Source organism: Procambarus clarkii, chromosome 7 (genome assembly GCF_040958095.1).
Source record: "Procambarus clarkii isolate CNS0578487 chromosome 7, FALCON_Pclarkii_2.0, whole genome shotgun sequence".
Taxonomy (NCBI): domain Eukaryota; kingdom Metazoa; phylum Arthropoda; class Malacostraca; order Decapoda; family Cambaridae; genus Procambarus; species Procambarus clarkii.
In genome coordinates this window covers 12,649,104-12,667,114 of record NC_091156.1, presented here as the reverse complement: position 1 = coordinate 12,667,114, position 18,011 = coordinate 12,649,104, and the positions used below count along the sequence as shown (strand labels likewise).

Genomic DNA, 18,011 nt, shown 5'->3' with positions numbered 1-18,011 from the left:
CTTGAGATGATTTCGGGGCTTATAGTGTCCCCGCGGCCCGGTCCTCGACCAGGCCTCCACCACCAGGAAGCAGCCCGTGACAGCTGACTAACTCCCAGGTACCTATTTACTGCTAGGTAACAGTGTTACCTAGTGCGTTTTGGGTGGGCAGTGTCTTCACGGGAGAGGTGTGGGTATTGGCTGTCGGGGTTCCGTACTCGGGGTTGCGGAACCTGTCACGGTTCTGTTCCCTAGGATTTTATTGGAGGTAATATCTTATATAACCCCAAGCTATAAGTTTATAGAGTCAAGAAAGATCTGGGTACACACACACACACACACACACACACACACACACTGATATTAGATTGTTTCTAATATCTCTGTGAGCCACAGAGATATTAGAAAGAACTTTTTTAGTGTCAGAGTGGTTGACAAATGGAATGCATTAGGGGGTGATGTGGTGGAGGCTGACTCCATACACAGTTTCAAGTGTAGATATGACAGAGCCCGATAGGCTCAGGAATCTGTACACCTGTTGATTGACGGTTGAGAGGCGGGACCAAAGAGCCAGAGCTCAACCCCCGCAAACACAACTAGGTGAGTACAACTAGGTGAGTACACACACACACACACACACGTGTGTGAATGTTTGTATATAACATTCATATCTAACATCCATGTGAATATAAGGATATAAATAAATAGGAACTGCCTCGTATGAACCAATAGGCTCATACGAGGATGTTTTTTTGTTTAGTCATGCCTTTTTCTGCTGGCCATTTACGTGCGACCTTCTAAATATATGTGTGACCTCGTAATCTCAAACCACTTATGCCTGAACTAAGAAAGATTCTCTTAAGAGTAATAGAATCTCTCAGTCCATGATTATCTATTCACATATAGTGTATGTGGATAGTTGATTTGTGGAACCAATTACCGCGTAACGTGGTGGAGGTGGGGTCCCTCGATTGTTTCAAGCGTGGATTGGACATGTATATGAGTGGGATTGGGTGGTTATAGATAGGAGCTGCCTCGTATGGGCCAATAGGCCTTCTGCAGTTACCTTTGTTCTTATGTTCTTCTTATGTTCTTATACATCCTTCTGTAGCTGCATTTATCTTTGGTACATTCCAATACGCTGATGTCTGTGAACCTTGACAACAGAAGCAGCCGGGCTGAACGCAAGAGAAAACAGACTTGATACCCGGTAAAGCTTTAAATTTGTCCCCGAGACTTAGATGAAAGTAAATGTCGCCCTAGAGAGGAATTAGCGACGCGGCAAATTAACCCGTGTAAGGAATTATACAAGCCAGGAGAACCTGTAAGATACAAGGGAGCTGTAAGACTTTGTTCCTGACTCTCAGTCTTTGATCTTGATCTAAGATCACACCTTTGATCTTGAGCTAATGTTATCCTCTTTCTCTCTCTCTCTCTCTCTCTCTCTCTCTCTCTCTCTCTCTCTCTCTCTCTCTCTCTCTCTCTCTCTCTCTCTCTCTCTCTCTCTCTCTCTCTCTTTAGTATTCATAGTAATGTATATTGTTATTCTTCTGTGTTTATTTATGCGTGTGTTTTATCCCTGTGTGTGTGTGTTTGTGTGTAATACTATTAGTGTGTTTGTTTTTATGATTTACCAGTCTCCGTGGTGCAGTGGTAAGACACTCGCCTGGCGTTCCGCGAGCGCTATGTCATGTGTTCGTATCCTGGCCGGGGGGGGGGGGGAGGATTTACTGGGCGCAAATCCTTAACTGTAGCCTCTGTTTAACGCAACAGTAAAATGTGTACTTGGTTGTAACAACGATTCTTCGCGGCGGGGATCGTATTCCAGGGACCTGCCCGAAACGCTACGCGTACTAGTGGCTGTACAAGAATGTAACAACTGTTGTATATATCTCAAAAAATAAGTCACTTTATTACTAAATGTGTTGATTTTAGTAGTGTTACCACAATACCAGAGAGGACAACACCTTGACGTGCGGTGGGGGCGTGGGTTTCCCTGGGGCCAGATTCACGAAGCAGTTGCACAAGCACTTACGAACCTGTACATCTTTTTTCAATCTTTGGCGGCTTTGTTTCCAATTATTAAACAGTTAATGAGCTCTGAAGCACCAGGAGGCTGTTTATAACAATAACAACAGTTGATTGGCAAGTTTTCATGCTTGTAAACTGTTTAATAAATGTAACCAAAGCCGTCAAAGATTGAGGAAATATGTACACATTCGTAAGTACTTGCGTAACTACTTCGTGAATCTGGCCCCAGGTTCGTAAGTACTTGCGTAACTGTTTCGTGAATCTGGCCCCAGGAGACCAGGAGAACGATTTAGTATTCCTTAATAAGCTATTCTCAGCAGAGGATAGGAGATAGACTAAGTGTCCGAACGCAAGAGTAACAAAAAAAAAATAACCTACGTATATCCCCTTTGTTATATCCTTTCATACTCTCTTTGGTATACTCCAAATCATATCGAAGTATACCAAAATTCTGGGCCAGACATACCTCTTAAACCGTAGAGGTTCAGTATAGAGTATGAGTAGAGAGGCTTCAAACACTGGAAGGTAACGGAGGCCGCTTCCAGGTAACGTAGGCCGCTTCCAGGTAACGTAGGCAGCTTCCAGGTAACGTAGGCCGCTTCCAGGTAACGTAGGCCGCTTCCAGGTAACGTAGGCAGCTTCCAGGTAACGTAGGCCGCTTCCAGGTAACGTAGGCCGCTTCCAGGTAACGTAGGCAGCTTCCAGGTAACGTAGGCCGCTTCCAGGTAACGTAGGCCGCTTCCAGGTAACGTAGGCCGCTTTCAGGTAACGTAGGCCGCTTCCAGGTAACGTAGGCCGCTTCCAGGTAACGTAGCCCGCTTCCAGGTAACGTAGGCCGCTTCCAGGTAACGTAGGCCGCTTCCAGGTAACGTAGGCCGCTTCCAGGTAACGTAGGCCGCTTCCAGGTAACGTAGGCAGCCTTACTAGTTTATCGTTGTTACTCTTGTGCAGTCGGTATACTATTGGAAAGTATTCGCTGTATTTAGTCTCTGTTGTATTTATTATGTTGTATTTAGTCTCTGTTGTATTTAGTCTGTTGAATTTAGTCTTTGTTGTATTTAGTCTTTGTTGTATTTAGTCTTTGTTGTATTTAGTCTTTGTTGTATTTAGTGCCTGTTGTATTTAGTGTCTGTTGTATTTAGTGTCTGTTGTATTTAGTGTCTGTTGTATTTAGTCTGTTGTATTTAGTGTCTGTTGTATTTAGTGTCTGTTGTATTTAGTGTCTGTTGTATTTAGTGTGTCTGTTGTATTTAGTGTCTGTTGTATTTAGTGTGTCTGTTGTATTTAGTGTGTCTGTTGTATTTAGTCTGTTGAATTTAGTGTCTGTTGAATTTAGTGTGTTGCATTTATTGTGTGTTGCATTTATTCTTTGTTGTATTTAGTCTCTGTTGAATTTATTCTCTGTTGAATTTAGTCTCTGTTGAATTTAGTCTTTGTTGAATTTAGTCCTTGTTGAATTTAGTCTTTGTTGTATTTAGTGTCTGTTGTATTTAGTCTGTTGTATTTAGTATCTGTTGTATTTAGTGTCTGTTGTATTTAGTATCTGTTGTATTTAGTGTCTGTTGTATTTAGTCTCTGTTGTATTTAGTCTTCGTTGTATTTAGTCTGTTGAATTTAGTCTGTTGTATTTAGTGTCTCTGATGTATTTATTCTGTTGTCCCATGGAGAACAGTGTCCACGGCAGTGATTGTATATAAAAGTCAATGTGTGTGTTGGAGTTAATATTGTGGCAAGCGCCGTGCAAATATATATAACAAACATTAATATACAAATGGATAGTAAATGTGCAAAATTAGAGCCATAATGGGGAAAAAAATAGTTGTGCCTCACTCACAGCCTAAATTGTTGCCGCAAATTGTTGCCGCAAATTGTTGCCGCAAATTGTTGCCGCAAATTGTTGCCGCAAATTGGGTTTTAAATTTGTGTTTAATAATTCGCGTAGTTAAAAATTATTTTTGAGAGATTTTTTTCTATATAACTTTATATGTGAATATTTCACTAAGAACTCTTTGACCCGGCCAGGATTCGAACCCATGCCGTCCAGGATCACCCCTAAACGACGTGCACAGTACCGTGACCACCGTGTATTTAGTGACCACCGTCCACCAATGATCATTGGTGCGGTGGTCACGGTACTGTGTACGTTTAGGGGTGATCCTGGACGGCATGGGTTCGAATCCTGGCCGGGTCAAAGAGTTCTTAGTGATCTATGCCTTGCGCGTTCATGCAGCTTTCTCACACATGTGAATATTTATATTTTGCAAAATTCTACAGCTTGTATAAGATCTTGCTAAATTATATGTCTGGGAGACGTAACATCATCTTAATACGTCTCGTTTTTTTCATACGGAATCGTCTAATCTCTTAAAAATGTAACGCACTAGTAGCAAATTAAGCAGCTTAATATTGACACACTCTGCAACCCGTCCTCGACTTAAGTCCATTCCATCCAGCGGTCGACCCCACAGACGCATTCATAAATTTTAACATGCTGTTCATTCAAAACAGGAATTTTCTCAAATATAAATTAATATTATGATATATTAGCATATTGTGCATATATAGGCATAAGATAGGTTAGGTTAGGTGTTTAGGTTCTGTTGGCGATTATTTGTATTTGTAGTACGTGGGTGAAGCATTTATAGCGTTCTGGTTCGAACAAAAGTCCTCAGTGAAGCACTTGTACCGGAAGTGTTCGGACGTCATCAGTTGAGACGTGTGTAAACCGTTTTTCATTCGGTTTAACAAAACAGCTGGGGTTTGGCGGGTGGGTGGAATGGACTTTTGGGTCTTTAGAGGACGGCCTATTCGGCTGAAATAGGTTAGGTGAGTTGTTTGGGGTAGTGGGTTTCTGATTAGGCAGAACAGCTGCACTTTACACACAGAGATCATACTAGCGTGACATATCAATTCAATAAATCCACACGGGCCGTGATGGTGATTCGAACTTACGTCCAGGGTAATCCCAGACGCGCCTTAATCGATTGCGTCACGACATGTTTGACATGGTCAAAAGAATTGCAACCGGGATTGCCACTGCTTTCACACGGATCTCGCAGTCTCTCCGAAACACAAACCAGGGTTTTACACAATTCCCCATTTTTGGGGAATGTTGCCACAATTGTGTGTGTGAGAGACTGCGGGATCCGCGTGAAAGCAGGTTATCTTGAGATGATTTCGGGGCTTTTTAGTGTCCCCGCGGCCCGGTCCTCGACCAGGCCTCCATCCCCAGGAAGCAGCCCGTGACAGCTGACTAACACTCAGGTACCTATTTTACTGCTAGGTAACAGGGGCATCAGGGTGAATGAAACTCTGCCCATTGTTTCTCGCCGGCGTCCGGGATCGAACCCGGGACCACAGGATCACGCGTACAGTGTTCTGTCCGCTCAGCCACCGGCTCCCGGTTGCAATTCTTTTGACCCTGTCGTGACGCAATCGATTAAGGCGCGTCTGGGATCATCCTGGACGTAGGTTCGAACCCTCATCACGGCCCTTGTGGATTTATCCATGTGCACTTTGTTACGTAGTGGCAAATCGATATATCGGACCGGGGAGGTTGGGGGGAGGTGTAGGGGGGGGGGGGGGTTAGGGAGAGGCGAAGACACATTTGGTTCCATAAATCGTCAACCAAGTTTCCGAACCAGTATTTACCCAGGACTTTCCTAAATCTAAACTTACCCAATTTCTATCCATTGTTTCGTGTACTATTATTTGTTGATATATTTTTAATACATTATTAATAACCCCTTTGTTATGCCCATTGGTCCACTTGCACGCTTCAATCATCCCGCCAAACACACACCGAAACTACGACGTTGGTACAACGTTCGAACAAGTTTTAACACCTAACCAGTTATAACAACCAATATAGCAAGTTGTAACAACGTTCTAATACGTCATAAACACGTTAAGCCAAGATGTAACAACTTTATTACAAGTTGTAACAACGTTCTAATACGTCATAAACACGTTAAGCCAAGATGTAACAACTTTATTACAAGTTGTAACAAGCGGAAAATAGAGACAGTTACGGTTTGTGTTTCCAGGAATATCACCATTAGTACTTCGCTTTACTAGATAATGTAAAGTAAGTTTTTTCTTCAACTCTTCTCTTCATAGGACTGGTTGGGCACCATTCCTTTCCCCTGTCCTATCCCAAATCCCGATCCCATCCAAGTGCTATCCCGCCAAACACGCGACCAAAGGACGACGTTGCTACAACGTTAGAACAAGTGCTAATACCTTCTAACAAGTTGTAACAACTAATAAAGCAAGTTGTAACAAGGGAATCACAGGGACCGTTACGTTATGTGTTTACAGGGGATATAAGAACCGTAATCGAGGTGGGGTCCCTCGATTGTTTCAAGCGCGGGTTGGACATGTATATGAGTGGGATTGGGTGGTTATAAATAGGAGCTGCCTCGTATGGGCCAATAAGCCTTCTGCAGTTGCCTTTGTTCTTATGTAATGGCTTGGTACTTTCTCCTGATAGTTTCCTCCCCCCCCCCCTCCGTCAAGTCCCTCACACAAGGCCATTAACAAGGCCAGTCAGACGCCGCCCACACCAGCACTAGCTTCTACTAACAAACTTGACTTCAACTTGGAAGCAGCTTAATTTAGGCTGCGCGTGCCTTGCTTTTCTTTCTCTCCGGTAAGTGGCAGGTTAAACAAGTTCTCCTGCAACTTGTTTTACTCGTGCAAGCACTACTCCAAGAGCCCCCGGGGGGGGGGAGGTTCTCCGGGTAAGTGTAATGCGAGTGCGTTTCGAGTCCATCAAGGGGAATCAGACTGGATGGTTTGTTATTGAGGGTAATAGCTTTATTTCGCTTTTTTAATACTGTTTTGCCTAATCTGATTAATTCACTCGGGGGAGTATTGTAGTGTGGATGGTGTTGGTCACTGTCAGGCAGGACAGTGAGGATGCTGCTCATATTCACTGCCACACAGGATAGTGAGGGTGCTGCTCATATTCACTGCCACACAGGACAGTGAGGATGCTGCTCATATTCACCGCCACACAGGATAGTGAGGATGCTGCTCATATTCACCGCCACACAGGACAGTGAGGATGCTGCTCATATTCACCGTCACACAGGACAGTGAGGATGCTGCTCATATTCACCGTCACACAGGACAGTGAGGATGCTGCTCATATTCACCGCCACACAGGATAGTGAGGAAGCTGCTCATATTCACTGCCACACAGGACAGTGAGGATGCTGCTCATATTCACCGCCACACAGGACAGTGAGGATGCTGCTCATATTCACCACCACACAGGATAGTGAGGATGCTGCTCATATTCACCACCACACAGGACAGTGAGAATGATTTTGTGCAAATCCACAATAGCATTTTTTGGTAATTAAAAACATCGATTATGAGTGTGTATATTTATCCGTAAATAATTGTATATATAAACCATTGTGTGTATATATATATATATATATATATATATATATATATATATATATATATATATATATATATATATATGGTAAAAAAATTAAGAAGAAGAATGAGATCACAGGTAAATTAGGCTAAATATAGACATAGATCATTAGGATAAAGTAACAAATTCAATATATGGGTAAAACTGTCAGGTAGAATATATCAAATTATAAGGAAGAATACATGCAAACAAATTCGTAAACTATATCATTTTCCATGTTCACAAAATCCAATCTAAATAAAAACAATAAAACAATATTCCGTAATTGGTGGAGGTGGCCGGAGCCCGCGTAAATCCAATATATATATATATATATATATATATATATATATATATATATATATATATATATATATATATATATATATATATATATATATATATATGGCCTAGCCAGTCTTGGACACGCTTGACAGCGAGCCTAGCCAGTCTTGGACACGTCTAACAGCTAGCCTAGCCAGTCTTGGACACGGTTGACAGCGAGCCTAGCCAGTCTTGGACACGTCTGACGGCTAGCCTAGCCAGTCTTGAACACTTCTGACAGCTAGCCTAGCCAGTCTTGGACACGTCTGACGGCTAGCCTAGCCAGTCTTATACATAAACCATTCTGCACTTCTTCCTCTCTCTCTCTCTCTCTCTCTATATATATATATATATATATATATATATATATATATATATATATATATATATATATATATATATATATATATATATATACAAGCATAACGAGTACAGGTAAAAATAAACGCGATACATCTTCTCAAAAAAAAAAAATATTATTGTAAACTCAATTTGAATTGGAAAGAGTTGAAGGGTGTCGGCTGTGTGTATAATGACTCGTCATTATACATAACGACCCGTCAGAATTTTCTCTATAGCATCTCAATATATATATATATATTTATTTTTTTTTTGAACTGTGGTACTATTTTATGCTGCCCGTGTATTCTCCTGGTTGTGCACGCCTAGCTGTGCTTTGCGGGGGTTGCGCTCTGGTTCTTTGGTCCCGCCTCTCAACTAGTGTACAGGATCCTGAGCCTAATGGTTCATATCTGTGTGTCATATCTACATATGAAACTGTGTATGGAGTCAGCCTTCATCACGTCACTGCCTAATACATTCCATTTGTCAACTATTTTTTATTTACACACACGCGGTTACACAAATACGTTTGTGTATGATCGAATATATAAACACATGTTTTACACACATTTTCACAAATATGCGGTTACTCACACACACACACACACACACACACACACACACACACACACACACACACACACACACACACACATATCAACACGCAAACAATTGCACAATCCTCTTTCCAAGAATCGTAAATGAGACGATTAAATATCACATCAAAAATTCATTGACGATACAACACAAACTGTTGTCCAGTACCGCCATTATGACCAGTACTTAATGTCCAGCTTCACCCGGTAGTATATTCACTGTTGTGTCCCAACCCGTTCTCGCACTTTCGTATAGTCAATATTGACTTATTAAATACGTGCATATGTGACATACTAATTTATTGTGAATATTTTAGTTTACCTTGAAAAGCTTCATAGAAAACACCGACCTTACCTAACCTTCTTAGTATGTTAAAATAAGCATCTTATTGCTTCGTAATTACAATTATTACTTAACCTATTATAGGTATAGGTTAAGTAGACATATATTCACAAAGGAAACGTTTTCACATTTGTTCAATGTGAACGACATTTTAAACGTGTTCTCTCTTGTTTTGACGTATTGGTTCTTGAACAAATCCACAAGGGCCGTGACGAGGATTCGAACCTGCGTCCGGGAGCATCCCAGACGCTGCCTTAATCTGATTTGTTCATGATCATCACGTTAGTGCGATCTCTGTGTTTGTTGGTTCTTGTTTTGACGTGTTGGTTCTTGTTTTGACGCGTTGGTTCTTGTTTTGACGCGTTGGTTCTTGTTTTGACGCGTTGGTTCTTGTTTTGACGCGTTGGTTCTTGTTTTGACGCGTTGGTTCTTGTTTTGACGCGTTGGTTCTTGTTTTGACGCGTTGGTTCTTGTTTTGACGTGTTGGTTCTTGTTTTGACGTAATGGTTCTTGTTTTGACGTAATGGTTCTTGTTTTGACGTAATGGTTCTTGTTTTGACGTATTGGGTATTGTTGATGTATTCTTTCTTCTTTTGATGTGCTCTTTTTTATCTTTTCGTGTCATTTTTTCATGTATAGATGTATTTGTTCTAGTATAGGGAGAATTAAAGTAATGTATAATGTATTTCATGCCTGTCAACGGGAGGGAGGGGGTCTATCCCTGTCATCATTCTATCCCTGTCAACGGCAGGGGGGTGGGGCTATCCCTGTCAACGGCAGGGGGTCTATCCCTGCCAGCGGAGGGTGGAGCGTATTGTCGGAAAACCCCGACACCATTTACTAATATTAAATACAATAAACAGATAATATTGCTGCTGTTGTATACACAAGTTAACCCATAGAAAATGTAGCCTGTAGTGGAATTTTCCGTCAATAGAAAACGGGATATCATTGCCACATAGTGCTATAAATTCACCAGCTATTCTATTGGGAATTATTCTTAATACAGGGGTCTTTGGACTTTTAACATCATAAAAACATCTACATGTGAGACTTTTACCACTTATTGACATTTGGACAAGGAGTCAGGCGTCAGTGGGAGAGAGGTCGGCCATTGTTAAGATCAGAATCGCAGGAGCGAGTTCAGCTCCTATAATTCTGCCTTGGACGAAGTGTTATGGACATCAAATTAGTGCTTCTTCCAGCATCAACACGCAGTCAACATCTAAACAAGGGAAGTGTCTTTTCAAAATCTTATCTAGGTTAGGACACTAATAAGCGACTAAACCCAGGTAACCCTGTACATCCTTTCTCAATCTGTGACGACTTTGGTTACATCCAAAGCCTACAGTCTCCGTGGTGTAGTGGTAAGACACTCGCCTGGCGTTCCGCGAGCGCTATGTCATGGGTTCGTATCCTGGCCGGGGAGATTTACTGGGCGCAAATCCTTAACTGTAGCCTCTGTTTAACGCAACAGTGAAATGTGTACTTGGTTGTAACAACGATTCTTCGCGGCAGGGGATCGTATTCCAGGGACCATAGGATTAAGGACTTGCCCGAAACGCTACGCGTACTAGTGGCTGTACAAGAATGTAACAACTCTTGTATATAACTCAAAAATTATTCCTTGGTCCTTATCTTATATAATATGTAAATGTTTCCTCTGACATAGCTGTCGTATATATAGGATTCCGGCTTTACAGCAAGTATCCTTTTAACAGGTGGAGGTTATCTTGAGATGATTTCGGGGCTTTTAGTGTCCCCGAGGCCCGGTCCTCGACCAGGCCTCCACCCCCCAGGAAGCAGCCCGTGACAGCTGACTAACACCCAGGTACCTATTTACTGCTAGGTAATAGGGGCATAGGGTGAAAGAAACTCTGCCCATTGTTATTCGCCGGCGCCTGGGATCGAACCCTGGACCACAGGATTACGGTGTAGAAGAGGAAGCAAGAATTAATCTTGGTACACCAGTACATGGTGGATGCTAACCTCATCCACGAGGATTATTGTTGCAGTTATCTTTGTTCTTATGAACAAACAGTTGCAACAGAGAAGAACAGAACATAAGAACTTTGTTCTTATGTTCTTATTATCTGGTGTCATCATCCTTGTTCATTCCTGGTGGACTAAGGCAATAAGATAAGACCGAAATTATCCTTACTAATATATCTAGTTTAATACTGTAGTTTGATTGGCTGCATATATATAAATTTAATATAACCCCCCCCCACCTAATGTGCAAGGAGTCAATTTGTGAGAATATTGCAGTAATACAGTTCGCTAAACATCATACAAATTGCTGGCGATGAGTCACAATAACGTGGCTAAAGTAAGTTGACCAGACCACACACTAGAAGGTGAAGGGACGACGACGTTTCGGTCCGTCCTGGACCAATCTCACAATCGACTTGAGAATGGTCCAGGACGGACCGAAACGTCGCCGTCCCTTCACCTTCTAGTGTGTGGTCTGGTCATCATACAAATTGCTATTGAAATATATAAATTAACGTAAATATAAATTCTATATAAATTAAATATATATCTCACGAATCGGTTCCCCACAGGTATCCCTTATCAGTTGCATCCCTTGTTGAGTCTTACACCAACGTCCATACATCTTCCTGCAGTCGTTCTTCTAACTTAACATCCGTCTTGCGAGAAGTCTGTGCGACCTGCCAACCATCACAGATTCATTCATCACTATCCTGCGCACCAGACGAGGGGAATACCATTTATTTTCACTCTGTCCGCACCTGGCTGTACCTTTCCCTTTTTTTTCATCATAATTTCTATATTTTCTCTATGATTCATCTCGGTATTGTGATGTGTATTAGTAATAAAACTGTGTATATGATGTGTATAACCGTGTATATGATGTGTATAATTGTGTATATAACTTCTTTCCCATGAACAAATTCACAAGGGCCGTGACGAGGATTCGAACCTGCGTCCAGGAGCATCCCAGACACTGTCTTAATCGACTGTTCTTTCCCGTCCCTTGCACCCTCCCACCTTCCCTCCCACCACCTGTCGCCTCCTAACTCAGACTTTTCTTGAGTATGTAAATTAAGCTTTTTCAGTCTCCACAAGGAATATTTCCCGTGTGTGGGATTACCTTTGTCATGCTACGCTGGGCGTAGTGAATTATTGTCCGGTTGTTGAAAATATCCACAATAATGTAATGAGTAGTTTAAAGGTGCACAAAAATATTCGTCAAAATATGAAATATAGTTTAAAATGGTCAACAAATATAGCTTTATTTTGACATCAGAGTCGTGAAGATTTTATCCCAGTATGTTAAGAAATGGATTTTATATGAATTTAAAAAAAATAATTGCAATTGGTATTGATGATAATATAAGAACATAAGAACATAAGAACAAAGGCAACTGCAGAAGGCCTATTGGCCCATACGAGGCAGCTCCTATTTATAACCCCCCAATCCCACTCATATACATGTCCAACCCATGCTTGAAACAATCGAGGGACCCCACCTCCACCACGTTACGCGGTAATTGGTTCCACAAATCAACACCCCTGTTACTGAACCAGTATTTACCCAAGTCTTTCCTAAATCTAAACTTATCCAATTTATACCCATTGTTTCGTGTTCTGTCTTGTGTTGATACTTTTAATACCCTATTAATATCCCCTTTGTTATGTCCATTCACCCACTTGCAAACCTCTATCATGTCACCCCTAACTCTTCGCCTTTCCAGTGAATGCAACTTAAGAACATAACATAAGAACATAAGAACAAAGGTAACTGCAGAAGGCCTATTGGCCCATACGAGGCAGCTCCTATTCTATAACCACCCAATCCCACTCATATACTTGTCCAACCCGTGCTTGAAACAATCGAGGGACCCCACCTCCACAATGTTACGCGGCAATTGGTTCCACAAATCAACAACCCTGTTACTGAACCAGTATTTACCCAAGTCTTTCCTAAATCTAAACTTATCCAATTTATATCCATTGTTTCGTGTTCTGTCCTGTGTTGATACTTTTAATACCCTATTAATATCCCCCCGGTTATGTCCATTCATCCACTTGTAAACCTCTATCATGTCACCCCTAACTCTTCGCCTTTCCAGTGAATGCAACTTAAGCTTTGTTAATCTTTCTTCATATGAAAGATTTCTAATTTGGGGAATTAACTTAGTCATCCTACGCTGGACACGTTCAAGTGAATTTATATCCATTCTATAATATGGCGACCAAAACTGAACTGCATAATCTAAATGGGGCCTAACTAGAGCAAGATATAGCTTGAGAACCACACCAGGTGTCTTGTTACTAACGCTGCGATTAATAAATCCAAGTGTCCGATTTGCCTTATTACGAACATTTATGCATTGATCCTTTTGTTTTAAATTCTTACTAATCATAACTCCCAGATCCCTTTCGCAATCCGACTTCGCAATCACAACACCATCTAGCTCGTATCTTGTAACTCTATCATCATTACCTAACCTCAGAACTTTACATTTATCAGCATTAAACTGCATCTGCCAATCCTTTGACCATTTCAAAACCCTATCTAGATCAACTTGAAGTGATAGTGAGTCCTCCTCCGAATTAATTTCCCTACCGATTTTCGTATCATCGGCAAATTTGCAAATGTTGCTACTCAAACCTGAATCTAAATCATTTATATATATTATAAACAACAGAGGTCCCAGGACAGAGCCTTGAGGCACTCCACTTACAACATTTTCCCACTCTGACTTGATTCCATTTATACTAACTCTCTGTTTCCTTTGGTATAGCCATGCCCTAATCCAGCTTAATATAGCACCCCCAATACCATGAGACTCTATTTTTTTAATCAGTCTTTCATGTGGCACTGTATCAAAAGCTTTGCTAAAGTCAAGGTATACAACATCGCAATCCTTACCACTATCAACTGCCTCAACAATGCTAGAATAAAAAGATAACAAATTTGTTAAACATGAACGGCCATTTATAAAACCATGTTGCGACTCAATTATTAATTTATGTTTTTCAAGATGAAGACGAATTTTATTTGCTATTATAGATTCGAGTAACTTTCCCCCACTTAAGCTTTGTTAATCTAAATACCACCTAGTTAGTGGGACTGATGAATAATGCAGTGATGAAGAGATGCAAGCAGCTGTCTGATGCACAAAGAATAAAAGTAGTAGTAAGGGTAAGCGTGGCTTGGACATGTATATGAGTGGGATTGGGTGGTTATAGATAGGAGCTGCCTCGTATGGGCCAATAGGCCTTCTGCAGTTACCTTTGTTCTTATGAACATAAGAACATAAGAACATAAGAATCCTTTGCCAATCCTTTGACCATTTCAAAACCCTATCTAGATCAACTTGAAGTGATAGTGAGTCCTCCTCCGAATTAATTTCCCTACCGATTTTCGTATCATCGGCAAATTTGCAAATGTTGCTACTCAAACCTGATTCTAAATCATTTATATATATTATCTCGAATCATATGTGGCATTTATATGGAATCCCGATCATATGTGGCATTCTTCCAAGAAAGGGAGTGGGAAACGAATGGACGTCGAGGGCACCCGGCGTTATGTTCTTAAGGAGGGTCCACAAAGTAGATATGCAGCTGGTGCCTTCTAGAATTGCTCAATTGCCACTTGGAGGACAAAATTTCACACAAATAATATTGAGTAAATATGGTAGGTTGCTGTATTTTATTAGATATCATATAAATAGAGGTTACTCACTGGAAAGGCGAAGAGTTAGGGGTGACATGATAAGAGGTTTACAAGTGGATGAATGGACATAACAAAGGGGATATTAATAGGGTATTAAAATTATCAACACAAGACAGAACACGAAACAATGGGTATAAATTGGATAAGTTTAGATTTAGGAAAGACTTGGGTAAATACTGGTTCAGTAACAGGGGTGTTGATTTGTGGAACCAATTACCGCGTAACGTGGTGGAGGTGGGGTCCCTAGATTGTTTCAAGCGCGGGTTGGACATGTATATGAGTGGGATTGGTTGGTTATAAATAGGAGCTGCCTCGTATGGGCCAATAGGCCTTCTGCAGTTAACTTTGTTCTTAATTACGCTTTTATTTTTTATTTTATTTTAATATTTTTTTATATTTAGATTTATTTAGCTATTTTATCTTATTTACGTCTTTATTTTGACTCTGTTGTCATGGTTCTGTGTAATCGTTAAAGTGACTAAGTGCTTGTGTGGTGAAGTGTAGTGTAGTGAGACTACACTACACTACTCCTACCTCCCTCCTACCTCCTACCTCCCTCCACCTCACCACACTGTACTACACCAGGTCTAAAAGGGACGCGTTCAAGTGCCACACTCAGATCTATTGTGTTCACCGTCGGGAAGAAGTGTGTGTTGTGATGCTGGTGTGTTCCCGCAGCATTTTGGTGATTACAGCTGAATCTTGGTCTACGGTAAGGAAAGAAGTGTGATATGGGGCGTTTACTTGGAAGATTGGACTCCTAATGAAGTGATTTACCTGCAGACGAGGAGTCACAATAACGTGGATGAAATATGTTGACCAAACCACACACTAGAAATTGAAGGGACGACGACGTCTCGGTCCGTCCTGGACCATTCTCACAATCAACTTGAGAATGGTCAAAAACGGACCGAAACGTCGTCGTCCCTTCATTTTCTAGTGTGTGGTCTGGTCAACAAGTGATTTACATGTGTTGGAGGTGGATTGAGAATGTTGTCTAACAGGTGTTCAATGTGTTTTGCCAGACATAATGAACAAATCCACAAGGGCCGTGACAGGGATTCGAACCTGCGTCCCAGACACTGCCTTAATCAACTGAGCTACGACATGGTTAAAGAATTGCAACCAGAAATTCTACTCTTGATTAAGTAGAAAGAAAGAAATTGATTGCAATTATTTTAGTAGATTAAGGCAGTGTCTGGGATGCTCTCGGACGCAGGTTCGAATCCTCGTCACGGCCCATGTGGATTTGATACATCACGCTATTGTGATTTCTGTGTGTAATGCCAGACATAATCTCTCGCATGAGGACAACGGAGGCTGCAGTGGCCCTATATTTTTATTTAATTCCAACTAAATATATTCTGTATGTGGCGTAGTTTTGTGAGCTCGTCACTGACGCTACGTTTTAAATTTTCCCTGACATGTGGGGATTCTTCCCCTCCTCGTATATCCGTGTGAAATAATTGTAATACCTTGATTTGATATTCAGCCAATAGTTTTCTACATTCATCCACGTTTCGGTGCAATAATATCGGGTGTTTTTGTGCAGATAAAAACATTTAAAATCGGTGATTTTTGTTTACGAAACCACAACTCGGAAGATGGCGAAGCGACGATGTTTCGGTCGACGAATCAGGTCAATAGTGTAGTCGATTCTCGAATTTAATTCCTGCCAGAAAGGTAGTTATTAAACAAATATAAAAATTAAGGCATTGTAGTGTCTGTGGAAGTATATGCCTGGGTTCCTAACGAGTGTAAAGCTGAGTTTAGTGAGACTTTGCATATTTTATTTATCATTGGATTCGAGCAGCGTACAGGTATCGTTGAAAGTTGCAAATGCTGTGCTATTTTTTTTTAAGAATGCCCCGAGATAGATCACAAGCGTCAAACTATCGTCCAATTATCTCTACGTCTATTACAGAAAATAAACAGTAAAGCAATTTTTGAAGCAGAAAAATTGCTTCAATTGATAATCGTAAAACACATCGTTATTTTCTTCCCGTGATGTTATCTGGTTATAAATAGGAGCTGCCTCGTTTGGACTTCAGCAATTACCTTTATTTTCATGTTCTATATTTTAATTATACTCATAAATTATGTTACAGATCATGGGGATCATCTGCAGCATATTGTCCTGGCTCAAGTTACTGAGCAGGAAAGATGAACAGATAAAGCTGACCAACCTGAATTCAGAAGAACAGGTGGAAATACCTCACTTAACAGCAGTGAAACAGGCCACTTTGGCCCAGTTAAATGCCAAGATCAGAGCAGAGAAACAAATCAAGCTGAACTGCCTTAGAGCAGAGGAACAAGCGAAGCTTACTCAGCTGACCTTGCTGCAAGCAGAGGAGGAGCTATTGCTGGCAAAAGCTGAGAAACGGGCGAAGCTGGCCCAGCTTAAAGCTCAGGTCGAAACACAGAAGCAGGCGAGGCTGAACCAGCTGAAAGCAGAGTATGAAGCACAGAAGCGGATGAAGCTTCACGTGCTCAGAGCAGAATCCAGCGTAAAGAACCCGGTGAATCTGGCTCAATTAGCAGAGTTCGAAGGAAAGAAACTGGTGAGACTCTTACAGCTCAAAGCAGAGTTCGAAGTGAAGAAACTGGTGCAGCTAGTCCAGCTCAAAGTAGAGTGCGAAACAAATAAACATGTGAAACTGGATCTGCAGTTTCCAGCAGAAGTCGAAGCAAAGGAACAGGTGAAGCAAAGATGAGGCTGGATCAGCTCAATGCAAAAAAGCAAGTTAAACAGCCTCGGATAACGACTGAAGCTGAAGCTTTGAATAGGCCCTTCCTTAGCTGAATATGTATGTTTTGCCATCCTCCTCTCCCCTTATTCTTGATTAATTTTATTACTGGCCTATACCTGATATTCATCCTAACTTTTCCTAGATCATTTTCTAATATCCTTATTATCCTCAATAACATTCACTGTCACATTACAAAACATTTCTTGCTGTAAATCCTAGTATCACATCATGCTGTATTTCCACCATATAAACAGTGATATCTTTGCTTAAATTACCTATTAAATCAGGATGCCAAGATCTTTTTATATTGAGCTGTTCCGTCTCACCGATATATAGTAATTCTGTTACAATTTCCAAAGGGTTAGAATCCCTTTTATTTACGTCATATAACTGCATAAAAACCTGTCGTTTATGCAATGTAACCAAATGGCAGTGTACGTTTGCGGCAGTTTTTATCAAATATAAGAAACCTTTGTGATTGCATTTCTAGATTTACGATTTATGA

General features: G+C 41.0%; 1 protein-coding gene across 6 annotated transcripts in view; it reads left to right on the top strand.

Moving 5' to 3' along the window:
• The window catches only part of LOC138356725 (tol-Pal system protein TolA-like), a 217,043-nt gene that overhangs the window by 143,035 nt on the left and 55,997 nt on the right, over window positions 1–18,011 (top strand). For 2 of the 6 annotated variants that reach the window (XM_069312977.1, XM_069312979.1), the window contains exon 4: window positions 16,865–17,982. The exons of 2 other annotated variants lie outside the window; for them this stretch is intronic. In XM_069312977.1, the coding sequence (XP_069169078.1) occupies window positions 16,868–17,470 (603 nt within the window). In that variant the 5' untranslated portion in view covers window positions 16,865–16,867 and the 3' untranslated portion in view covers window positions 17,471–17,982. Of the gene's footprint in view, window positions 1–16,864; window positions 17,983–18,011 lie in introns of those variants that run through there. 2 more of the 6 variants (XM_069312974.1, XM_069312973.1) reach the window with 1 other exon arrangement.